This window comes from Schistocerca serialis, chromosome 2 (genome assembly GCF_023864345.2).
Source record: "Schistocerca serialis cubense isolate TAMUIC-IGC-003099 chromosome 2, iqSchSeri2.2, whole genome shotgun sequence".
Taxonomy (NCBI): Eukaryota; Metazoa; Arthropoda; class Insecta; order Orthoptera; family Acrididae; genus Schistocerca; species Schistocerca serialis.
The window spans coordinates 186,628,037-186,652,943 of record NC_064639.1 but is presented as its reverse complement, the minus strand read 5'-3'; the positions used below and the strand labels follow the sequence as shown (position 1 = coordinate 186,652,943).

General features: G+C 40.7%; 1 protein-coding gene across 3 annotated transcripts in view; it reads right to left on the bottom strand.

The window, feature by feature from the left end:
* Window positions 1-24,907, bottom strand: part of LOC126456891 (serine/threonine-protein kinase mig-15) — a 330,660-nt gene that overhangs the window by 43,425 nt on the left and 262,328 nt on the right. For all 3 annotated transcript variants that reach the window (XM_050092726.1, XM_050092727.1, XM_050092728.1), the window contains 2 exons: window positions 8,866-9,086; window positions 931-1,098 (listed from right to left, as the gene is read on the bottom strand). In XM_050092726.1, the coding sequence (XP_049948683.1) occupies window positions 931-1,098; window positions 8,866-9,086 (389 nt within the window). The remainder of the gene's footprint in view (window positions 1-930; window positions 1,099-8,865; window positions 9,087-24,907) is intronic.

The following is a 24,907-nucleotide window of genomic DNA, read 5'->3' as shown; positions in this document are numbered from 1 at the left end:
TATTTTGGTTTCTTTTAATACTAATGTTTGGGTTCACATTTAAAGATTTTTACAGCACAACATAGCATACAACTTTGTACTATGCGCCTCATGCGGTGCTGCTGTTTTCTACTGTTCAGTGATTTTTAGTATCTGACTTTGCTTCTTGGTGACTTGTACTGTTATTGCATTCACTGTTGTGTGGAGAATATTGTAATAAATACAAAATGTTTCCTATATCCTGATAGGACACCCCCTTCCCACAGTTTCTTTATCGCAACAGAAGTAGTAGACCCGCCAGTTACCGTATGTGCTGCAACTATTCGTTTGCACCTCATAATGTAAACATTTTTGACATGGTTTTTGCATTTTCGGAAACACCATTTTGACCATCTGTTCTGCTAGTCTTGAAATGATATATTCTGTGTTTCTGGCATGTGCTTAAAAATCTGGTAATACCTCTATTGTACATGAATGTAAATTTGGTTTTCTGTCCTGTGGGATGATTCAAAAACTGGTCCCAGCCCAAAAGCTTAGACAATGAGTAAATAAAAAATGTGAATCTTGCAAATTTGGCTGGTTTTTCACTGTACTGATTAACAGAAGTTGCCGACCTACAATTATTCTGGCAGCCTGGAAGTTCGTATCTACATTTACATTCAAGCATACATTCCTTGCAGTGTTCCTATATTTTTGTCCAACTCCTGTGTTAGCCACTCGTAATGAATGTATTATACTTTTTTTATGTTTTCAAGAAATTAAAAATATGGTACTTGCGTGGAATTTTTGAAGCACTCAGAAAAACAAATGTGTAAGTTAAATGGTTGACAACAATCTTTTCCTTCAATGGATTTTCTTAATTTTTTTTTCTTGTTCCCAACAAACGTTGCAAGAAATGAAAAACAAAGCTAATCTGGTCAGGGTTTGTACTAAAAAATTCAATCAACTTACCTTAAAGGCCATAAATTTATGATACGGCTTTGGTGCCCAGGCATAAATCTCTATACTGTCCTTCAGAGCAATAACTAAAAATTTAATCCGCTCATATTTAACGATTTTGAAGTGCACAGCTCCTTGCAAGTCACCGACATTGATCCAACCATTTCTTCGTTCAACTTGCTGAAATGAATGTGATACATGATTTTTAGCTCCAGTCTTTAAACATAGTAAACATATGTTTCATGAGGCAGATAATGTTTATATAAATGTTCAAAACAACAACAATATGAAATTTCTGTGACTGCCTTGTGCCTTGCAACTAACATTCATCTATTGCTACCTGCAATTTGAAAATACACAGTGCATTGACTAGCACTGGATGACAATGTGAGAGAGAGAGAGAGAGAGAGAGAGAGAGAGAGAGAGAGAGAGAGAGAGAGCTGGCAAAGTTTTTTGCTCCATTCCAGTCAAAACGTTCCCCATCTTTTCTAACATTCAATTTAAAAGAACTAAGGCTTTGTTCGTCTTCACTCGTATAGCCTGACAAACTTGAAAATTTGTGTTTCTAATCATTTACAAACAAAAAAATTGATGCAAATTTCAACATAAAAGATGCTAGTATTGCAAAAAATAGATGAGAGTATTGCAAAAACAGATGCTAATATCACAAAAGAAAAAAAAATTGCTAATATCACAAAAGGGAAAAAAAAGATGCTAACATCACAAAAATAAAAAAAAAGAAGATGCCAATATCACAAAAAATAGACGCTAATTTTGGCAGAAACAGATGATACATTTTTCCATTCCTGTGAATAACATTTCAGGCATTCTTGCTTTTGGCTTCCTTACAATACAGTGAAAGAACGCGGAACAATCACTGCAGATTCTGGGACACTTTTAAGCCACATCTACATAAACAAGAATGCAGTTATAAAAATCAAGAACATGAAACAGAAGCAACAGTTGAGAACAGAGTGAGTTAGGATTGTACTCTATTCCTAACGTTAAATTCGATCTTAACACTCAGCAAGCAATGAAGGGAATCAAGGTGAAATCTGGAAAGTGATTATAGTTCAGGAAGAAGAAATTACAACCTTGAACTTTGCTAACGACACTGTAATTCTGTCAGAGACAGAAAACATCAAAACAGTAAATCAAAGATAACTGAATGTCGTTGAATCAATTCCAGCAATGTTAAGGGAATTAGTTTAAGGGTGTATACGCGGATGAGGAAAAAAAAAAAAAAATCCCGGATTTTCCCCAGATTTCCTGGTTAAAAATACACTTTCTCCCGGACGAAAATACCCTTTTTCCATGTTAAGTAACAGTATACTTTTCCTCAAAACTGTACAACTTATCAATCCTTTCAATGATTGTGGCTTTATACACAGGCGTAGAATTTCCCGGCCCTTTAGAAAACGAAACTCCGGGGAAAAAAAGCTTTCTGGAAATATGTGATGTGCAGCAACATGTACATTGCATATTTCGTATTACAAAAGTATAAATTCGAACTCCACCAAACACCGCGTGTTACTTTCCGAAGGACTGAGATCGAGATTGCGATGTGCTATTGTATGCCAGTCGTAGCTCATGTCACGTGATCTCGCCAGCCGATGACAGCAGATATTCAGAGCATAGCATAGGACACGTGATGTAGTCAGCCAATAGCAACATTACTGTTAAGTAGCGCGAACACACAAATAGGGAAAGGTAATGGTTTAAATTAATATACATACTGTTGCTACAAGAAAAGAAAAGCTTTTACGTACAATATTGGTCTCTAAGATTAATAAGCTGCAAGAGAAGCTATGCTTTTATACACAATGTTGATCTTTTTTGCGCATGTTCCACTTTAACATACATCACACAAATGTGCCAGTAAAATTTTTAACGACGACATAAATGTCTGATCTTCTGGGCTGGAAAATATTCTAAATGATCGTCCTCAAAGGTTTGATTTTCGAATGAGAGTCAAACGCTCTGTGATTTAAGAAATTCATCGGACATTCGCGCACAGAGTTCATCTTGCGTAAAAGAAAATTTACTTTGAAAGTAACGCTTTCCAAAGAACCATTCAGAATATTTTCCCGTGACCTGTTAGAAATAGATCTGTTTCAGCAGTTGCCAGAAGGCGCCACACTTTAGCAGCTACGATGACGCAGGAAACATTAAAAGATCTTACATTATGTCATAAAAGAAACAAGACATAAGAAGATACTCCAAGAGCATAGGAATTTTGTGAACTATACTAAAATGCATCCTTTGGCGTAAAGTGCACATTCGTATGTCCAGATTCAGATGTAAATTTTCTTGGAGTACCAGAACTGTATTATCTCACGTTTGGTTCTTTATTAAGGCATAATGCCATACGAGCTAGAAGATGAAAACGTGAAATTGAAATGCAGCGCTAGCCAATAGTGTGGAACTAAACACTTCGTTTCAAATAAATTGACTGCCTCAGCAGAAAAGATTAATAAAAAGTCAAATTTCCTTAACAAACCGACAAAAATAACTTCATTGTTCTGCAAGGCGATTAACGCTTGACTGTCAGAAAGGTGGAAACAAAATAAAATCTGAAACTAATTACATATTTGAGCCTTTCGTAATTATGTGAATGTATTTTAATTCACTTGATAGCTCCCTGCCACAGAAATCCGTTTTGTTTTCATTTGATATGAGAAGAATAAACGAAGATGAAACAGCAAAATTACTTAACGTAAACACGGGTCACGTAGAGACTACCACCTCCCCACTACAACTCAGACTGCTCTGTGAATCAGGTCCGGATCTACGATATTTCCGAACCGAGCCAATATTAGATAGTGGCGCTCCCCCTGCCTCGAGCGTTTGTGGTAGGGTGCCAAAAATTTACGAAATCGACTTTCCAAAAAATCTTCATTTTCTAGCGCACATCTTTCTGACGAACCTGATACATGAAATGTATATGTTCGAGGGAACGGAAGACATGTCATTTGGTCTCAAGTGTGCCAAAGTGCAGTGCCACGCCTCTTCACACAGCATTCTTCCATCGCACGTCTGTATTTCGCTCTGTGGAATTCAAGTATGTAATATTTTGTAATGGGTGCCATCAAACCATATTCACGCCAGTGGAAATTAAAATGTCCTGTGGTGCCTCTCCTGCACCCAGTGGGCTGGTTTCACATTCTGCTCCTCTTTAAAAAAAATTCGCAATTAATACTGGGTGGGATTACTTGTAACCGGCAGAACAAGAACTCTTCAGGAAATCTGTAGTCTTTACTGCATATTAGCTAATAACTTGGTGATTTGTGTGGCATAAAATTAAACAGAGGACACACAAAACGAGTAAAGAGAAGAGACAAGCAAGACAGTACACATTTCTTCAATCTTTAGGTCCTATCTTTTTTTTCTCTCTAATCTTGCCACAGCTTTATACGGCGTACTTTCCTTTCTGGGAAAGAATCTATTACCTCATCAAAGTTCGTCAACGTTTTGCTACATGAAAAACAACATGTCATTGTCTAATACTAGACAAGCTGTTAATACTAATAGTACCCAAGACTGGTGTGGTTTCTCGATCTGATTAGTGTATTATGTTACTGCTAGACAAAACGAAATGGGCCTGCCCAATATTGCAGCATTGTTACACACGCCAAATAAACGAGACCGTTTTGGCACAAATGTTCATTTTTATAACACGGCGGAATATAATTCATGAAGTACCAATATCAAGTGCCTATTAGGCCTACTACAAGCAAAAAGTTTTACGTTAGGAAATAGTTTCACATTTCATTCATACACATAGCTTATGAAGCATGAGATCGAGAAGTAGTAGTACGAAATTTTTATATAAACTTGGAATCGTCATATTCTTCCGTAATTTGTGTGAGTCCCCGTTTCTTCCCCTTCCTCATTCTAACATTCAATCTGTCATCACTAATTTTGTAACTATTCCTGCCAGTATCAAAACTTATTCTCTGGTTAACTTCACTAACGCTGCCACAATCACCGGTTTAGTTATCCCGCATTTATTCTCCAATTAGGCGTTATTACGCGTTGGTACAATGCGTTTTCCATGCTACTCCCAGAATAGAACTTTAGCGGCTGCTAGTTGGGGACTGTATAACTGACCCTTAGTAGTGTAGCAGTCTGGCCAAAAACTTTCTGTCAAAATTTCATTTTCTTGGATACACGGAGGAGACAATACGCAATATTTGTGGTCTGTTATTCCTGTTAGTCATTTATTTCCACTCTGGTAGTCTGAATCTATGGAATTCGCTAGTAGTTATAACAACTCTGATCACTTGCAAACCAAGTCAACCACATACACAGCGATTGGCATTCACCCGTTCGGCTTTATTCTGCTCAGCTCGTATAGACCCATCCCCTTTTGTCTGCAGGAAAGTTTATTTCTAGATGCGACAGGGATTCCCCTGGCAGAGACATCACGTACACTACGCACGCATTCAAAAATCAACTTAACAATTCTTTCAGAAATCAACTTAGAATTTGTTCAAAAACCAACAGGGATGTGTTCAAAATCATGTGAGTAATAGATAGGTCAAGTGCACTGGATGCTATGCACTTTGTGAAATGAGGTCATTTTTCTCAATAATACGAATTTGGCACCACCACCCCCCCACCCCTCCCCCACCCCCGCCCAGCGCAGATGCCCCGGCCTACTAGTTCTGGGCCTGTTGCACCTAAGTGAATCTGGCTACACCAGTAAAATTCTTCCAGATAGCATCTGGCTGCTTGTTGCTATTTCTTATACAGCCAGAAGCAGGAGAAGGTACTAATACGCACATGCGCATAAGCTCGCTCGTAAACGCTCAAACGATTCAAATGTAAACAATTGTGACGCCACGCTCATCGGAGGAAATTTGTTGTTATGAAACATTGCATAGTCTTCCTAAGGCCTTTCACACATTTTGCTGTTGGCAGACGCTTGTATGAGCACTGTGTTTTGTTGTTGTATATGGTGCATTTCCTTTGCAACTCAAATTTTATTTTCGTTTTTTTTCCTCAGGTTCATTTTTTATTGTTGCAATATTATTCTGGAGTAGCGAGAAACAGTAATATTCTTAGTTAGAGTATTGGTTCTTACCAGACAAATTACAAAAATTTAACTGAAAACTAAAACAATGAGAAATTCCCAGAATTCTAAGAAATTCCCGGGTTTTTCCCGGATCTCCCGGTTGTCCCGGGTCGTAGACACCCTGTAGATTATGAAATGAGACACTGAAAGTAGTATAACAGCAGCAAAAAAATGAGCTTGTCAAAGTAGAGAGGATACTAAATGCAGACTGGCAATAGTGAAAAAAAGCAATCCTGAAGAAGAGAAACCTCCAACCATCTCTGGAATGTTCCAGATGCTGCCATTACATTTATATAAGCAGAACACCATGCCAGCCCTGCCAGACATTGATTTCAACTCCTAATGATGATGATGGTGGAGACAGCTGTGGAAAGCTCAAGTGATTTATTTGAAATGACACAGCTTGTAAACCAAGAAGATTTTACTGAAAAAGTTTTTTAATATTAAATATACCTCCAATGTGAAGGCATTTGTCTGGGTTGTAGCACTGTACGGAAGTGAAACATTGTCGATGAACAATTCAGAGAAAAAGAGAATAGAATCTTTTGAACTGTGGTGACAGTCACATTATTTTGTACACCACAAAGCAGAGGTAATTTTTTTTAAGGTTTCATCTTAACTTTGCTTTATTAGAAAGCAGTATAGAAACAGTAAAATAAGAGCTTTTAACAGGTATCAAGTGTGTCCTATATACATCAGATATTGATTACATAATATAAATTGCACATGCACTTCTTGGGAGAGAACTAATGCCTTTGAATAATTGTCTCATCACTGAATCCTCTGATAGCAATATTCTCTTTATAATCTAGCACCCTAACTCACCAACCTTCAGTAAAAACCACTTTGTGTGTGATACATTTTCCTTTTACTTGTACCAGGTGTACCGGTATGAAATGAGCGTTAAGATACAAATGTGTCGATAGGGAACATTTGTTGTGAACGAGCCTTAATTTTTTTTTTTTTTTGGTTGGTACGACATCTGTCAAAGATATTTAGTATACATCAAGTCATGGAACAAACAACATCGATGTTTTCATCGTGTTAACAATGTCGAATTTTGTACCAGAAAGTGATGATTTGCGGAACGCATTAATTTTTTGTTTTCATTTGAAAAAAAAGTGCTGCAGAGTTGCATCGAATGCTTGTCGAGGCATATGGTGATCACGCTCTATCAGAAGCAACATGTAAAAGAAGGTTTCAATGGTTAAGAAATAATGATTTTGACGTAAGAAATGAAGAACGTGGAAGACCACCAATAAAGTTTGAAGACGCCGAATTGCAAGCAATATTGGATGAAGATGATACTTTGAGTCAGAAGCAAATGGCAGCAATGCTAAATGTTGCACAACAAACCATTTCTGACCAATTGAAAGCTATGGGAAAGATCCAAAAGTGTGGAAAATGAATTGAATGAAAGACAGATGGAAAACCAAAAAATCAGTTGTCAAATTTTGCTTCAAAGACATGAAATAAAATCAATTTTGCATCGAATTGTTACTGGCGATGAAAAATGGATTTATTTTAAGAATCCTAAACGGGAAAAATCATGGGTTAATCTGGGAAAATCATCAACATCGACTGCAAAACCAGATAGATTCAGCAAGAAGACAATGCTCTGTGTTTAGTGGGATCAGAAAGGTGTGGTATATCATGAGCTTCTAAAACCTGGTGAAACTGTGAATACTAATCCCTACAGACAACAAATGATAAATTTGAACTATGCATTGATCGAAAAAAGACCAGAATGGGCCAGAAGACATGGCAAAGTAATTTTTTTACACGACAATGCACCTGCACACAAAGCAAAACTGGTTCAGGATAAAATCAAAACACTTGGCTGCGAGCTGCTACCCCCACCCGCCGTATTCACCAGACTTGGCGCCTTCAGGCTACCATTTCTTTTCATCAATGGGACATGCATTGGCTGAGGAACACTTCGATTCCTACAAAGAAGTCGAAAATTGGGTGTCTGATTGGTTTGCTTCAAAAGACAAACATTTCTATTGGCGTGGCGTCATTGCCAGAAAAGGGGTCAAAATGTATAGAAAGCAATGGTCAGTACTTTGAATAAAATGTTTTTACTTTTCAATTCAAAATTAGTGTTTCATTTTCACAAAAAACGCTCATTTCATACTGGTACACCTGGTAAACACTTTGAAGTAATAGTCATCACCTCACATATTTAGCCAAATTGTTAACAGCTTTGGTGCAGTTCAGTTTCTGTTGACCATTGTTCTCCACAGTGTTTCAATTTTTGGAAATTTTATAAATCTTTTCTTTCCCTTTAGTTTATTATGGCAATACACCTGTTTATACTTACAGATGACATAGGCTCAAATTGCTGCATAATAACTATTTGCAGCACAGAATTCACACCAAAGTGTATCAACATATTGCAAAAGAAAAGGTGCATAACAGATGATTCATCTGCTAAAATGAAAAATGCTACATGTGAACAGTGTCACTACCAACTACTGAGAAAATGATGCTTATTAAATGTCAAAAATATTCACAAGAGCTCCAAGAATGTATATTCTGTGAGGTGATTGAGATATTTTTCTGTTGATATCACACACTTTGTAAATACAGTGGTGGTGGTGATATTACTTTATCGATGGCCCATTTGGGTGTTTCTTTCTTTAAATGAGTCTTCACTGTGTAGTTACACAAACACTGGTCTCAGTACCTGCAGTTTAGCCATTCTACTAACATAATGAGGAACTATGCGCCATTGCCTTTAACTATGTTAACATTCATAAGGAATTTTACCATTGTAAATTTGATACAAAATGCTACTAACAACTAAAACTGTACTGAAGTATGTGTAAGAATTTTAGAGTATATAAGTGTGCGCTTAAAATACTTACATCGCTAACACCATCTGTACGCAATATTTTTGACTTCAACCACGACAGATAGTAAACACGTACACGGTTCTTCTTTCCTGATATTGTCACTAGAATATTCTGTCCCTCGAGCACTTCCATTTGTTGGAACCTTCGGCGGGAAATAAGCTGGTATACTTTCCCTTGTCCACTACGATCAAGCAGCATCAGTCCATTTTCTGTGCCAATAAGGAGATTTACTCCTGAAACAAATTTCTAAATTATATTATGTACCTACAAGCTGTAACTCACAGTCCAAGTATCCATTCAACAGATTTAAATACTGAATAAGTTTTTAACTGAAAATACTGCTTTTAAGTGTAGTTAAACAATGAATTTCTCCAGGAAAGATTTTTGGCTCAATTCCAGTGTGAATGCCAACAAATTATTCAGAGATAATTTTCACAGAAACGGTACTATTTTGGATTTGGCAGCACATATGAGAAAATGATGCTATATGGATTAGGTTAGTTAAATGCACTGAGAGGCACAAAAAACCCAACACTTCAATTTATTACAAAAACGGAAATTTACTTTAAATTTATAACACTAATACACTATATTATGATGGAATTTTGTGGTATGGTCCCATCTAACTGTTCAACAATGAAAAAGAAAAATGATTATAAACAAATTTAACACACTAAGCCAGAGAGGCACATTTCATAGAAACTTTGAGTAAGCTCATAAAGGGTAATGCACATACGTTTTGGTGTTATATGCTTCATGCTTGACTTTACAGACCTCAGAGGTGGTCTCTGAGACCTCTGCTTGCATCTTCAAACACATGTATTTCCACCTCGTGCACCAATGATGGCATTCAGCCTTTCAGGCAAGATCCTGATTAATGCAGTAATGTCCTGTCGATGAATCATATCCCATTCTTCCAGGAGGGCAATCAGTAGGTCCTATAGAGACTCTGGATATGATAGGCTAGTTTCCCCAGCCAACCCCAAATGTGCTCAATATGATTCAAAGCAGGGCTTTGAGCAGGTCAACCCATAGCATGAATCCCTGTTTCATCAAAGAATTCTTGCACAATTCTTGCAACATGTGGGCATGCATTGTTGTACACTTAAGTAAAATCATCACCAATAACTGGAATGAAAGGCACAACATACTCCAGAAGGATTTCCTCAACATACGAATGTGCAGTATAGCTCCCATGCTCCATGAAGACCAAATGTGTCGTTGCAGCTGTATTGAGTCCTGCCCACACCATCACAGAACTACCCTGAACAGATGTCCTGGATGAGTATGTTCAAGGGGAATACCTTTCCCCTGGCCTTCACCAGAACCCCTCTCTCCAGTCAGGTAACCAGAGGCCAAATTGTGACTCATCGGTGAACAACACTTGATCACACTGTTGTACTGTCCAGCCAAGATGTTTCCCTGTGAAATGTAGTCAACTGTTTGTTCTCTCACTAACACTGATACTCAAACCTGGTGGAGTTAACTATGTGCTTCAATAGCAGTGGTGTGACAGTTGCAGAAAACCTGAAGTTGTAAGAAGCGGTCACCTATCTCCAATGTTGCTCTTCTCACACCTGTTCCTGGTCTCTTTGCAAAGCCTTCAGCTTCCTTGTACCTTGACATGGTTCTGGAAATCGTGGAAGGTGTTGTCCTCAACACTTCTGCAATGTAATGCATGCTGCGGCCATCTTCCACCAAAGCAACAGCTTTCGCAGCTTGTGCAGGGCTTGGTGGCACGTTTGCTACAGAAAGGTGATTATAACAATCACAGAAAGATCCTACAATCATGTGTGATTGAAAGAGGAACGATTTAGGGTACAACAAATAAGTGGTACAAGAGTGGGAAAACATTATTTGCTACATTCAGTGATGTGTTCTTCAGGTTGCATGGGGACCAACAATTGAGGCTAGCGCAATAAACAATCAACACTTCATTGTTTCCTCACAAAGCAATGCAAATAACATACATCTCAAGAAGTTGTTTGAAGTGCTTTACTTTGATTAAACAGATAATTACATAATGACTGCACATCATTTATAGGGTGTTGCATCTACACCTATACTCTGCAAGCCACAATATGCTGTACAACAGGGGGTAATTTTCCCACTGTCCTGCTCATTCACAGATGCTACATGGAAAACCAGTTCTCAGTACCCTAAGGTATTTGTTCAAATTTCTATAATTTTATTCCTCATCCTCATGCTTACTGCATGAGATATAAGGGTTTTTGATGGTGAAATACAAGGTGTGATACAGAAGTTTCAAGACTGATTCATTTCTGAGTAGGGGAACGAGCGCGGACCGGTACCGCCATGTGGAGTAAGTAGTGGGGGATCTCAGGGAACAAACTGACGCTGCGGCAGTTGCCTCTGGAATCCTGGAGAGTGCGTGTCATTGACCTCGGTCGAAAAGTGGGAGAGGCGGAAATGGAGCAGCACTTGGAGCAGCTTTATGTGATTAAGTTTTGCTTACGACTGAACAAAACCATCACGGAGACTCTCGGTATGATTCAAGAGGCCTTTAAGGAAGAAGCCATGTCCCATGCAATGGTTTTCATGTGACACAAAAGTTTCAAAGATGGCAGCGGGAATGTTGAAGACGATGACTGCTCTGGGAAGCCATTATCAAGCCGAACGGATCAAAATGTGGAGAATGTGCAGGAACTTTTAAACAATGACCATCGTCTTAGTGTGAGTGCTCCGCCGCTTGAGGGATCAAGTTTGCCGCGTCCGCCCAGCGGTAAAGGGAGATTGGATTCTCCCCACAACAACACATCCGCTCACACATCGTGCACCGCAGCCACCCTACAGCCCTGACTTGGCTCCAAGTGATTTTTTCCTCTTCCTCAGAATCAAGACAGGCCTAAAAGTGAAGCAATTCGACTCCATTGACGCCATCCAGCAGGCTTCGATGAGAGCCCTTGACAGCATGATGCCCGAGGCCTTCCAGAAGGGCTACGAACAGTGGAAGACACACTGGCAGTGCTGTGTTGATGCTGAAGGATCATATTTTGAAGAATTTTAGTCCACTGTACCTAAATGTCCAATAAATTTCTAATTCTGAGTTAAGTCTTGAAACTTTTGAATCACACCCTGTATTTTTCATGACTAATACTGGAACAGGGGATCTCAGAACTTTTTGAATAAGATTCTAAATGATGCCATCCTTGTAATGTCTCACATTTGAATTTATTAGTCATATGTGTACTGTTCTCAAGCTGACTATACAAATACTTGATGGCCCGTGCAACTTTTCTTGGATCTTTTCCATGTCTGTCCTTAATCCAAATAGGTAAGAGTACTGAATTGACAAACAACATGTATTCACTGGTTGAAGGAGAGTTTTGTAAGTAGTGGATCAAAGATAAATGAAACAAATGGCAATAAAAAATCACAGATTTACATAAACAGACTTAGACAGTGAAGAGACAAATGATAAACAGAAGAGGGTGGGAGGGGGCAGTTTTGCTGAACGAACAACTAAAGGATCAGCAAAAGATAAACTGAAAGAACAATATAATGTTTCAAACTGCCAAAATAAACAAACAACAGTTTCTTTATTATTATTGGTGTCTCATGACAGTATGATAATGGAAAGACCTGGGTGGAATACAAAACATGGGAGAAGTAGTAGTAGCAACAAATCATCAAGGCACGCGCACACACACACACACACACACACACACACACACAACTTTGCGAAGCCTTTGGTATTTTATGATTTTTTTTTTCATTCTTTACAATTGTAAAACTTAAGTCACTTTATAAAGTGTAAAGCAACCACAAGGGTCATTTGCACTAACTGACAACAACATGGCTGATGGATACATGGTTCTCAGGATTACATTCAAATAATGCTGTGTAAATACCACAATATTTCACTTAGGGCAATGCCTGACATATTCAGATGATTACTGTTGATAAGTACTGCTACTTGCCAGGAGTCACCAGTATGGACCAACTGGATACATTTCATAGCTCTATTGATTAAATACTGTGGAATGCATGAAATATGATCATACATCACACTATAGAAGTGTTATGACATGGCTGACATCTACGTATTATACGAGCTGGACCAAGTAATAGACAAGAACTTCTCTCCTTCTCCCAGTCCCTACAGTGGAAACACTTTTTCGCCACCAAACCTACCAATCAGACTCGACCAAAGACCAATGCTGAACACTGCCTGACTCAGTTCACTCCTCCATTCAACCGTTATCCATCTCCACTGCTCCCAAATCACCCCCTGTTAACTTTCCAGATTTTCTTGACCTTGAACCTTGCTTCACATCATTCCCCAAATCACTAAAATGCATACTAACCATACATCTACGAAAGAACCACAACCCACCACGTAAAATCTGATCCCAACCTTATAACCCTATCTGCTGACAAAAGCTTCACCACTGCTGTTTTGAACCGCACAGATTACCTGCCTGAAGGACTCAACCAGTTGTCAGATTCATCAACCTAAAAACAATGCCAGTGCCCCATTCTAGAAATCTTGCAGCACCTCCAGCCTCTCCTCAAACTCTGAAGTTAATCCCAGAACCTCTCCCTGGAGTCTATCTCTCTCCTCACCCTAACCACTCTCTGCACTCCTGCCTTCTACATATTTGCTAAAGTCCATAAACCCAACCACTCTGGATACCTCATCGTGGCCGGTTACTGTGCCCCCACTACGGGAATCTCTGCTTTTGTAGACCAACACCTTCAGCCTATTACCCACAAACTACCCTAATATATAAAAGAACCGACCATTCCTCAACTGACTCTCCACAGTCCCCGTACCTTTACCACACAGTGCCCTGCTCATCACTACTGACGCCACCTCCCTTTACACTAACATCCCTAATGCTCAAGGCCTTAACACCATTGAACACTAGCTTTCCCAATACCTGACATATTCCAAACCAACAACAGTACGGCAGGGGCACCCGCATGGCACCACCCTATTCAGGGGCCATCTAGAGGAATCCTTCCTAAACACCCAGAACCCCAAACCCCTCACCTAGTTCAGATTCATTGATGACATCTTCGTGATCTGGATCGAGGGTGAGGACGCCCTGTCCACATTCCTCCAGAACCTCAAGACCTTCTCTGCCATTCGCTTCACCAGGTCCTACTTAAACCAACAAGCCACCTTCCTCAATGTTGACCTCCACCTCAAAGATTGCTATGTCAGCACCTCTATCCATATCAAACCTACTAACCACCAGCAATACCTCCACCTTGACAGCTGCCACCCATTCGATACCAAGAGGTCCCTTCCATACAGCCTAGTGACCTATGGCCGTCAAATCTATAGTGACGAGTGGTCCCTCTCGAAATATACCGAGGGCCTCAATGAGGCCTTTACAGATCGTAATTATCCTCCCAACCTTGTACAAAAACAGATCTCCCATACCTTATCTTTCCAGTTGCCCACCAACTCCCAAGTCCCACCATCTGGCCACAGAGGAGCATTCCCCTCATGACTCAGAACCACCAAGGACTGGAGCAACTGAATTACATCCTCCAATAGGGTTCCGACTACCTCTCGTTGTGCCATGAAATGAGAAATGTCCTACCCACTATCCTTCCCACCTCTGTCACAATGGTACTCCGCTGCCCACTGAACCTACACAATATCCTCATCCATCCTTACACAACTATCCATCACTACACAACCCCTGCTCCCAACCACTTGCCTCAAGGCAAGACCTGTCCCACACTGTAACAGACCTCGATGCAAGACCTGTCCCACACATCCTCCCTCCACTACCATCTGCTCCAGTCTGGCCACAAACATCACCTAGCCCAACAAAGGCAGTACCATCTGTGAAACCACGCATGTGATCTACAAGCCTAACTAAAACAACTGCACTGCATTCTACATGGGCATGACAACCAACAAGCTGTTTTTCTGTCTGCCCTCTGACAAACTATGGCCGAGAAATAACTGGACCGACCTACTGCTGAGGATGCTGCACAACATGATGTTCTCCATTCCAATAACTGCTTCACAGCCTGTGGCATTTGGATTCCAACCAACACCAGCTTTTCTAAATCGTGTAGGTGGAAACTCTCCCCACAATATACTCTATGTTCCCATTACCCTCCTGGCCTCTAACTTCGTTTGTCATTGTCCTTATCCATCTAGCCCCTTCCCTTTTCCCATTCAGCACTACACAGCTCTCTACTCCGCCAATGCACCCAGTTTTTTTACTTCTCTCCTTTTTTGTTCTCCCCCCCCCCCCTCCATTTAGCTCCCAACTGTATCTAGCTGCCATCATCCCTGCACACTTCCACCAGCAGCAATTTACGCCCCCCCCCCCCCTCCCATCCTGCTATCCCACCACCTCATCATGCCTTGAAATGAGAAATGTACCACCCACTTGTAGTGTTTCGAGAATTTATGCGGAAATTCTAGAACCACTCGGCCTCCCACCGTCTCGAACACGCAATTCTTTAGATGTGAGTGGGAGAAAGGAACCCTAGCTACTGTGTGTCACGTGTCTGTGTGTGCAGGTATGAAATCAGTCGCAAGCAAAAGGCCGACGCAGTGGTTGAATGGCACCAACTTGTACTTGTCGGGCGACCCACGGAAGTCGTAGTGAAAGCATAGGGAAGAACCAAGGAACTTCTGTGTTATTCCGTGCTGTTTGTCACTGTGATTATTGTTAGTGGCAAGTTCTGAATTGTGAAAAAAAATCTCTTATCGTGGACTTGCTGGAGGCAAGACATATTTTACAATATGTTTGTAGTAGAGACATGGTTGTAAAGCCAACTCTTTTCTAAATGGACTTAAATCTGTTTCTAATGGGAGACTATACGAGTTACTTACGAGAACTTAAATGTTTATGTGCGAAATGTGAATTTTGTTCTTATGAAGCTCAAACATACCAATAGTTATTGAAAAGTATTCTTCGAGTACCGAATTATTTTGCAAGTAGTGAGAAAGTCTTTAAGGTTCCTGTAACTAGCATCTTTCTTCGGAGAAGAAGTTTATAAGAGATTCCAGAAGCCGGCTATCCAGAGAATAAGATCGGCTGTATACACCGAGTAAGTCAACTCGTATTACAGAAGTGAGAAGTTTGCACATACACTTCACACACTCTTAGTTGTCAAAAACGTTAGAATGTGGCGACCGTGACAGGGCTGAAGGAAACAGGAATTTTGAGATGAAAACGAGAGGAAAAGCTATCAAGTGTTGCTATAGCAACTGAGCATAACGCAAGAGAACCATTAATAGAAACTGGATTATGCCGGAGTATCCACGGGAGGAAATTTGTAAATGCAAATACGGGAGAAGATGTAAGAAAGTCACAATGTGAAAAACTGGAGAGGAGATCTCGACGTATTAGACTAAGAAGAGATCCACCTAGAACTAGGACTAAGATGATCTGGTTTGGGGAGTATACAGCTCTCACACGCATCGTAGGAATGCAGAGATGGAAATCAGCATACATCCGACGCTGCCGGCACCAGCTGGTCACATCCGCTCACCTACACTGCGAGAATTCTATGCTGAGTGAGTGCAAAACAGAATTTTAGTACCTTAGAAAGAAGTGATAAAAACTATTTAATGACCTTTATTATACTTAAAGGTAATTTTTAAATGCTCACAAGGTCTAAAGCTTGTATAATCATGGATCCCATTCAGAAAGTTGAAGAGATGTCAGAACCAGCCATGGCTATGAGAATTACTAAAGAAGGGCCTGACTGTTCTGAGTTGGTAAATCTAATCAAAGCTCAGAATCTTAAGAAAGACTCAGTAAATGCTCAATTAAATGAAGCTTTAAATGCTCAGAGTCTGCAGTTAAATTCTGAACTATATGCCCACAGTGCAACTTCAAATGCTCAAAGGGGAGTCCTAAATATTCAGGCGGCAAATCTAGGTTTGTTAAATGCCAAGGTGAACTCGCAAAGCAGAGAGTTTACTAATCTATGCAAAGGCATGGAGGCTTTAAAGACTGAATTTAACACCGTAAATAGTAGAGCATGGTATTTGAAATTATACTTAAAGAAAGAATTAACCAATTCCTTGGATATTCATGTAAATCAACTGTTCACTGACTTTAATAGATCAAAAATGCACCGAGAGAATGACATTCTGGAACGTGTCGCCTATTGTTTCTTCCAAACTTTCAGATACACGAAAGGTTATAGATGACTTGTTGAAAGAATTTAAACTCATCCAGGACAAAGTGGAAAAACAGGTAACTGCATACTCAATGTCGTGTTACCTAGTGAAATGGTGATTGTTTTGCAGTGGGGAGATTTTCAAACAAAATTTAACGAAAAGTATTGGTCTGCACTTGTTCAAGTGAAGTTAATATCAGATACATGGGATCCGGGCAGAGTTATCTATCCCCCAGGGACATTAACATTCTGAGTTAACAAGCGGAGTGACAATCATCGGATCCCGAGTTGTTTTTGGTGTTTCTTCGAGAATACCTTTCCTGCACAAAGTTCCCTTCAAATCTTAAACTATTCTGTCATTTATTTGTAAAATCTCAAACTATCCAGTAATCTTTACTTGGAAAACTGGATATGACAATAAAACAAATATCGATTTAGATGAAATAAACAGAATAAGATTATTATGTTTGTGGAATATATAATGTGACGAACTGAACGACTGTAGTGTGTAATTTTTTATTTTGTATAGAATATTTTAAGAATGCTGAAGATTAGATGGGTAGATCATATAACTAATGAGGAGCTATTGAATAGGATTGGGGAGAAGAGAAGTTTGTGGCACAACTTAACTAGAAGAAGGGATCGGTTGGTAGGACATGTTCTGAGGCATCAAGGGATCACCAATTTAGTATTGGAGGGCAGTGTGGAGGGTAAAAATCGTAGAGGGAGTCCAAGAGATGAATACACTAAACAGATTCAGAAGGATGTAGGTTGCAGTAGGTACTGGGAGATGATGAACCTTGCACAGGATAGAGTAGCATGGAGAGCTGCATCAAACCAGTCTCAGGTCTGAAGACCACAACAACAACAGAATATTTTATACCTTTTATAAGATGAGATGCAGATGGGAGGGTTTGTATCAGTTTTGAAAGGGGTGGGTACCGCAGATAAAAGCATGGTTTACGAGAACACATAAACCATGACTAACACAAAACACACACCACACCTTTCAAACAATCCTTGCAAACAAGTGTGACTGATTCCTCACCATTAGCTGTTTCCATAGGGTTGCTAAGATTTCCTTTGGGGACCTCAAGGGTGAAGGTGGGAATGTCCGTTCTGTTGGAGATGATTTAACACCAAACCTCCTCCGGCGTCTCAGTCAAGTACCTGCGAGGTAGGGATCCTGGGGAAGGGGAGTGGGAAGGGTTTCCTGTTGTTGGTGCTATCTTCTTTCTCTTCTTCGATTTTAGCAACCATTTCTATTTAGTTCCTTTCTTACTTCTCATTTAAGGGCATATCTATTTTTTCCCTCTTTCCATATTCACATACTTCTATTGCAGAAGTCCTTCCTACTTTGCATGGTTTCTAATAACCTACATCTTATCTTTCAATAGGAAGGCCGAAGAATCAGACTACACGAACACATATCCGCATACACACAAGAAGACATTTAAACAAAAACCATTAAAATTACCGATTAGAAACTTGTTGCGAACTGAGAACCACCAGGTGTTGCAGGGGAAAAGATATGTGTAAACAGGGAAACACGCACACACACTCACACACACACACACACACACACACACACAAACACACACATGTAAGTATCTAAAAACTACGCCGATTCTACATCGAGTATACATAAGAAGGAGGCATGGGCGAAGGAAAAAAAACGCAAGCAAGAGTGGAATTGGTCTTGGTAGTCATCTAAGAAACGTCAGTATAACAAATACTCTGATAAAGTGACGAATTGTAGGATAGTGGGACTCACATAGCCTAAGCAAGCATATTATCCACTATATAGTGTATACAGACATGGTTTACTGGAAGTATAGAAGTTGATAAGCAGAGGAGGACTCTACGTATTAAATGAAGCAATAAGAAGTATATGCAACGTGTAGAGTAGATTTGTAACTTTACCAGAAAATACTTAATTATAGTATACATAGGAACATATACTAGGGTAATGAACCATGAGGCCTACTCAGACAGGATAAGGGGGGCGTACCCGCCATTTGCTAAGTATATGGGGCAGGCGTACCTACTAGGAGATAGGACGACCTGTGGCCTGAAAAAATAGGAATGTTTTATAAAGGGGTGTATCTACCAAAATGGAAAGAGGAAGTGCTCTCATATGGTCAACCCACAGGCAAGGTATAGGTACTGATCCTAGGGAAAAGTGACAGTATCGTGACAAAAGTCATTTTCATTTTGCGCAGAGTTCCTCCAAACTACAACAGATAATGAAGCTAGCACATGCTAATAAAAAGGTAGTACAAAGGATAGAAAGAATACTCAAGTGTCATGAACACCTGCAGTTAATGGTTGGAAATAAGGGAGAGTCCTCACAATTCTTAAATATTATAAAAGATGACTAAAAACACGAAAAAATGTTCGGGTCTTGATATCAAGGTGAAATAAGAACAGAATAAAGGAACACTCAGCTGAAGATGTTCTAGAGACAAAAAAGATTGTTGTTAAAGTGAAAGACGTATGTAGAAACATGTACAAGAAAAGTATATTGTTATGCTATGAAATGTTGTTGTGAGTGATGTTATGTACATAATGATTACGTATAAAGTATCATTTGTCCGATCTGAGGGGGGGACATGTAGTGTTTCGAGAATTTCTGCGTACCACTCAGCCTTCCACCATCTGGAACACATGATATTTTAGATGTGAGTGGGAGAAAGGAATCCTAGCTACTGCGTGTCACGTGTCTGTGTGTGTGTGCAGATGTGAAATCAGTCGCGAGCAAAAGGTCAACACGGCGGTTGAACGGCACTGACAAGTACTTGTCGGGCGATCCATGGAAGTCGTAGTGAAAGCACACGGAAGAACCAAGGAACTTCTGTGTTATTCTGTGCTGTTTGCAATTGTGACTACAGTTAGTGACAAAAGAACAATTGAGATTCTAAATTCTGAAAAAAAAAAAAAAAAAATCTCTTATCTTGGACTTGCTGGAGGCAAGACATATTTTACAATACATTTGTAGTAGAGAAATGGTTGTGAAGTCAACTCTTTTCTAAATGGACTTAAATCTGTTTCTAATGGGAGACGATCCGAGTTACTTATGAGAAGTTAAATGGTTATGTGCGAAGTGTGAATTTTGTTTTTATGAAGCTCAAATATACCAATAGTTATTGAAAAGTATTCTATGATACTGAATTATTTTGCAAGTGGTGAGAGAGTTTTTTAAAGGTATACACCGAGTAAGTTGACTTGTATTAGAGAAGTGGGAAGTTTGCACATACATTTCACACACTCTTAATTGTCAAAAACATTAGACACTATACTTCCCACCCCTTCCTTACCCCCACCTGGTTGCCTCTTCCATCATGCACTGCTCCTCACAGTCTAGCTTCAGCTGCCAGAGACTGCAATCGTGCTTGTGCGTTTTGTCTATTTTCAACAAAGGCCTTCTTGGCCATAAGTTCACTTTCCGACAATCTTTTTCTTGTGCCTATCTGTGACTCAGCATCTCTGCTATATGATGAGTAGCACCTATCTTTTCATAATACTATTAGAGAAGGAAAGTTTCTACTCACCATATAGCGAGTATGCTGAGTCGCAATAGGCACAACAAAAAGATTCAAATAATTATAGCTTTCGACCATTAAGGCCTTTGTCAGCGATAGACACACACACACACACACACACACACACACACACACACACACACTAATGCAACTTGCACACACGTCTGCAGTCTCAGATAGCTGAAACCACACTGCGAGTAGTTTGTCGGTGGCCATTCATGCAGATAGACAGCTTGTTGGTTATCATGCCTACACAGAATGCTGCACAGTGGTTGCAACTTAGCTTGGAAATCACATGACTGGTTTCACTGGTAGCCCTGCCTTTGATGGGTTAGGTGATGTTAGTGACTGGATTGGAGTAGGCCAAACTGTGGCCACACTGTATCACCCATCTTAGCCACGCACAACAGGCAACCTCAAGACCATGCTGATTGTTGGTGCAGCATCCTTTGTCCCACATTACTACCGTTGATATAATTAACCCATACTTTCAAACTAATCACTCTCTTTGCGTCAGTTAGCGTATTTTTGCGTCTTATCTCCCACACCTTTTTGGTGCTACACGATCTTGTATCTCTACCTACGAAACCCTCCCCACCCCCCACACTTTCTCTGTTCTATCCCTGTTCGCACCCACTAAATCCACCTCATCAAGTCACATCTGCCGTTTCCCTTCTTCACGCTTATCCGCCCTCAAACCTGCTACCCACAGTAATATTCATATATTTATTTATTAATTATTCTCTATTTTGATCCTTGTGACTTCTCGCCAATTTTAGTGAGTTGTCGCCTTCTGCTATCGTCATCCTCATCAGATTTCATCCCGTTTTTTCACCTTGTGCATCCATTTTGTCCTTTCCGTGATTTTTCACACTTATTTAGGTGTATTTTTGCATAATTTTTCAGACGTAATTCTTCTTTTTTACATATTTTTTTGCATTTTTTCACAACCATGGATCCTTGCTCCTTCCATCTGTGTCAATACAGAAAAGTTTCCTTATCCCTAGCCAGATCCCAGTCCCACATACTGTTTCTGCGTTGTTACTTGGCTCGTGAAATTCCCCCTAATGGCCTTACCATCAAATTACCCATCTCTGGTTGCTAACCCTCCTTCCACAATGACCTCCAACTGCTCAGATTTCGCCAATCCTTAGCCCTCACCAACATAGTCCTGCAAAACCATATCAACCATGCCTAATCCTTCTAGCAGTACCTTCTCTCAATCTGCAAAATTCTCCTGCTATGTAATCCCAAATTCCTGGAACCCATAATACACATTGAAACTCCTGTCCTGCAAGAACTTGAGCAACATGCACAATGCCACCTCAAAAATCTCTCCATCCTGCTCACTTCCTATTCCCGCCTTGGAGTACCACTGTCCACCACCTCTACAACAACCTCCAAACCTCCCCCATGTCCCCTCATAGCTGACAAACCCTGTCTTGCAGACCTACTACACTTACCCCAACCACCAAAACTTCCTCCCACCACCACACACAACCCAGAACCTAAACAGACCCATAACACAGTCATGAACCTTTCCTCCAGAAGCCTTAGTCCCACAGAAATATTAGTCCTTTCCAAAGGCCTCACCTTTTGCCCCGCTCCCAAATTCAATCATGCACGACTTGCTAAAGACCTTCTCTCCTCCACCCAGTCCCTACAGTGGAAACACTTTTTCGCCACCAACCCGACCAACAAGACTCAACCAAAGACCAATATTTAACATTGCCTAACTCAGTTCACTCCTCTATCCAACCGTGATCCACCCCCACTGCCTCCAAACCACACCCTGTTAACCTCCCCGAGTTTCTTAACCTCGAACCTTGCCTCACCATCATTCCCCAAATCACTCACCATGTAAACTAACCTTACATATGCAGAAAGAACCGTAGTCCACCATCTAAAAACTGATCCCGACCTTATAATCCTACCTGCAGACAAAGGCTCCACCACCGTTGTTTTGAACCGCAAGGATTACCTGGAGGAAGGACTCCATCAGCTGTCAGATACTTCCACCTACAAACCTTGCCACAGTGACCCCATTCCAATAATCCAGCAGGATCTCCAGTCACTACTCAAATCCTTAGGCCCATCCCAGAACCTCTCCTCAGAGTCCATCTCTCTACTTACCCCTACCACTCCCCGCACCCCCACCTTCTACATGCTTCCTAAAGTCCATAAACCCAACCACCCAGGACGACACATTGTGGACAGTTACTGTGCCCCAACTGAGAGAATCTCTGCTCTCATAGATCAACACCTTCAACCTATTACCCAGAACCTATCCTCCTGCATAAAAGATGCCAACCATTTCCTCCACCGACTCTCCACAGTTCCTGTCCCTTTACCACACGGTGCCCTGCTCGTTACTGTTGATGCCACCTCCATGTACACTAACATTCCTGATGCCCATGGTCTTATTGCTATTGAACACTACCTTTCCAAATGCCCTTTGGATTCCAAACCAACAACCTCCTTGCTAGTCACAATGACCAACTATATCCTACCCACAATTACTTCTCCTTAGAAAATATTACCTACAAACAAATCCGGGGTACGGCTATAGGCACCCGCATGGCACCATCCTATGCCAAGCTATTCATGGGACATCTAGAGGAATTCTTCCTAAAAACCTAGAATGCTAAACCCCTCATCTGGTTCAGATTCACTGATGACATCTTTGCTATCTGGGTTGAAGGTGAGGATGCCCCATCCACATTCCTCCAGAACCTCAACAACTTCTCCCCCATTTGCTTCACCTGGTTCTACTCAACCCAACGAGCCACCTTCCTAGATGTTGACTTCCACCTCAGAGATGGCTACATCAGTACCTCCGTCCATGTCAAACCTACTAACCACCAGCAATATCTCCACTTCGACAACTGCCACCCCTTAGATACCAAGAAGTCCCTTCCCTACAGTGTAGCCACCCAGGGTCGTCACATCTGCAGTGACGAGCAGTCCTTCCCAATATACAGCGAGGGTCTCACTGAAGTCTTCACTGACTGTAATTATCCTCCAAACCTCGTACAAAAACAAATCTCCCCTGCCTTATCTTTGCAGTCTCCCGCCACCTCCCAAAGTCCCACAGTTCGGCCACAGAGGAGCATTCCCCTCGTAACTCAGTACCATCTGGGACTTGAGGAACTGAATTACACATTCTCCACCAGGGTTTTGATTACCTCTCGCCATGCCCTGAAGTGAGAAATGTCCTGCCCACTATCCTTCCCACCCCTCCTAAAGTGGTATTCCACCGGTCATCGAAACTTCAGAATATACTCATCCATCCTTACGCAACCCCTGCTCCCAATCCCTTACCTCATGGCTCATACCCCTGTAATTCATCCAGATGCAAGACCTGTTCCATACATCCTTCTACCACCACCTACTCTAGTCCGGTCACTAGCATCACCTATCACATCAAAGGCATGGCTACCTGTGGAACCAGTCATGTGATTTACAAGCTAAGCTGCAACCACGGTGCTGCATTCTATGTAGGCATGACAACCAACAAGCTGTCTGTCCGTATGAAGGGCCACTGCAGCACTTCACTGTCCGCCACCCTCACCATACTATCCCTCCCTCTCCTCACCCCAGCCTCCTCCTTACCCCCACCCAGTCGCCACTCCCATCATGCACAGGTGCTGATGCTTGCAGTGAGGTTTCAGTTATCTGAGACTGCAGACGTGTGTGCAAGTTGTGTTAGCATGAGCGTGTATGCGTGCGAGTGTGTTTGTATGTGTATTGCTGACAAAGGCCTTAATGGCCGAAAGCTGTAATTGTGTGAATCTTTTTGTTGTGCCTATCGTGACTCAGTATCTCCGATATATGGTGAGTAGCAACTTTCCTTCTCTAATATTGTTACATTCCATCCTGGATTTTCCATTATTTGACTTTTCATAATACTATTACACAAGCTACAATGATACACCAGCTGCACACTTGGAGACAATTCAGCTCTCATCAGAGCTGGGAAATTAAAAATTAAATAGGAGCTCAGTGAATAAATGTACTATGGTAATATACTGTAACAACGAAGTGTAGGTTTGAGTGTAGAGGTGACACTCGTCAAAAGATAAATAGGTTAGAAATCTCACTTTCTACAATGTTTCACAGCAATGGTATAAAGTCTTAGCTGTGAGGCACTACATAGACTATTTTAGTGTTAAAAACAAAACTGTTTTTGAATCCACAATTTTACTACATTATTTTGAAAACTGGATAAATCAACAAAATATATTACATACCATTTTGTGAAGAAGAGGTACAAATAGCAGTGTCGGTGTTATTAAGAAGTACAATGCAATGTTCCTTTGGACATGCATGCATGTCCAAAGAAACAAGCACTGTAGCGACTACAGCTGTTAAGAAATACAGGA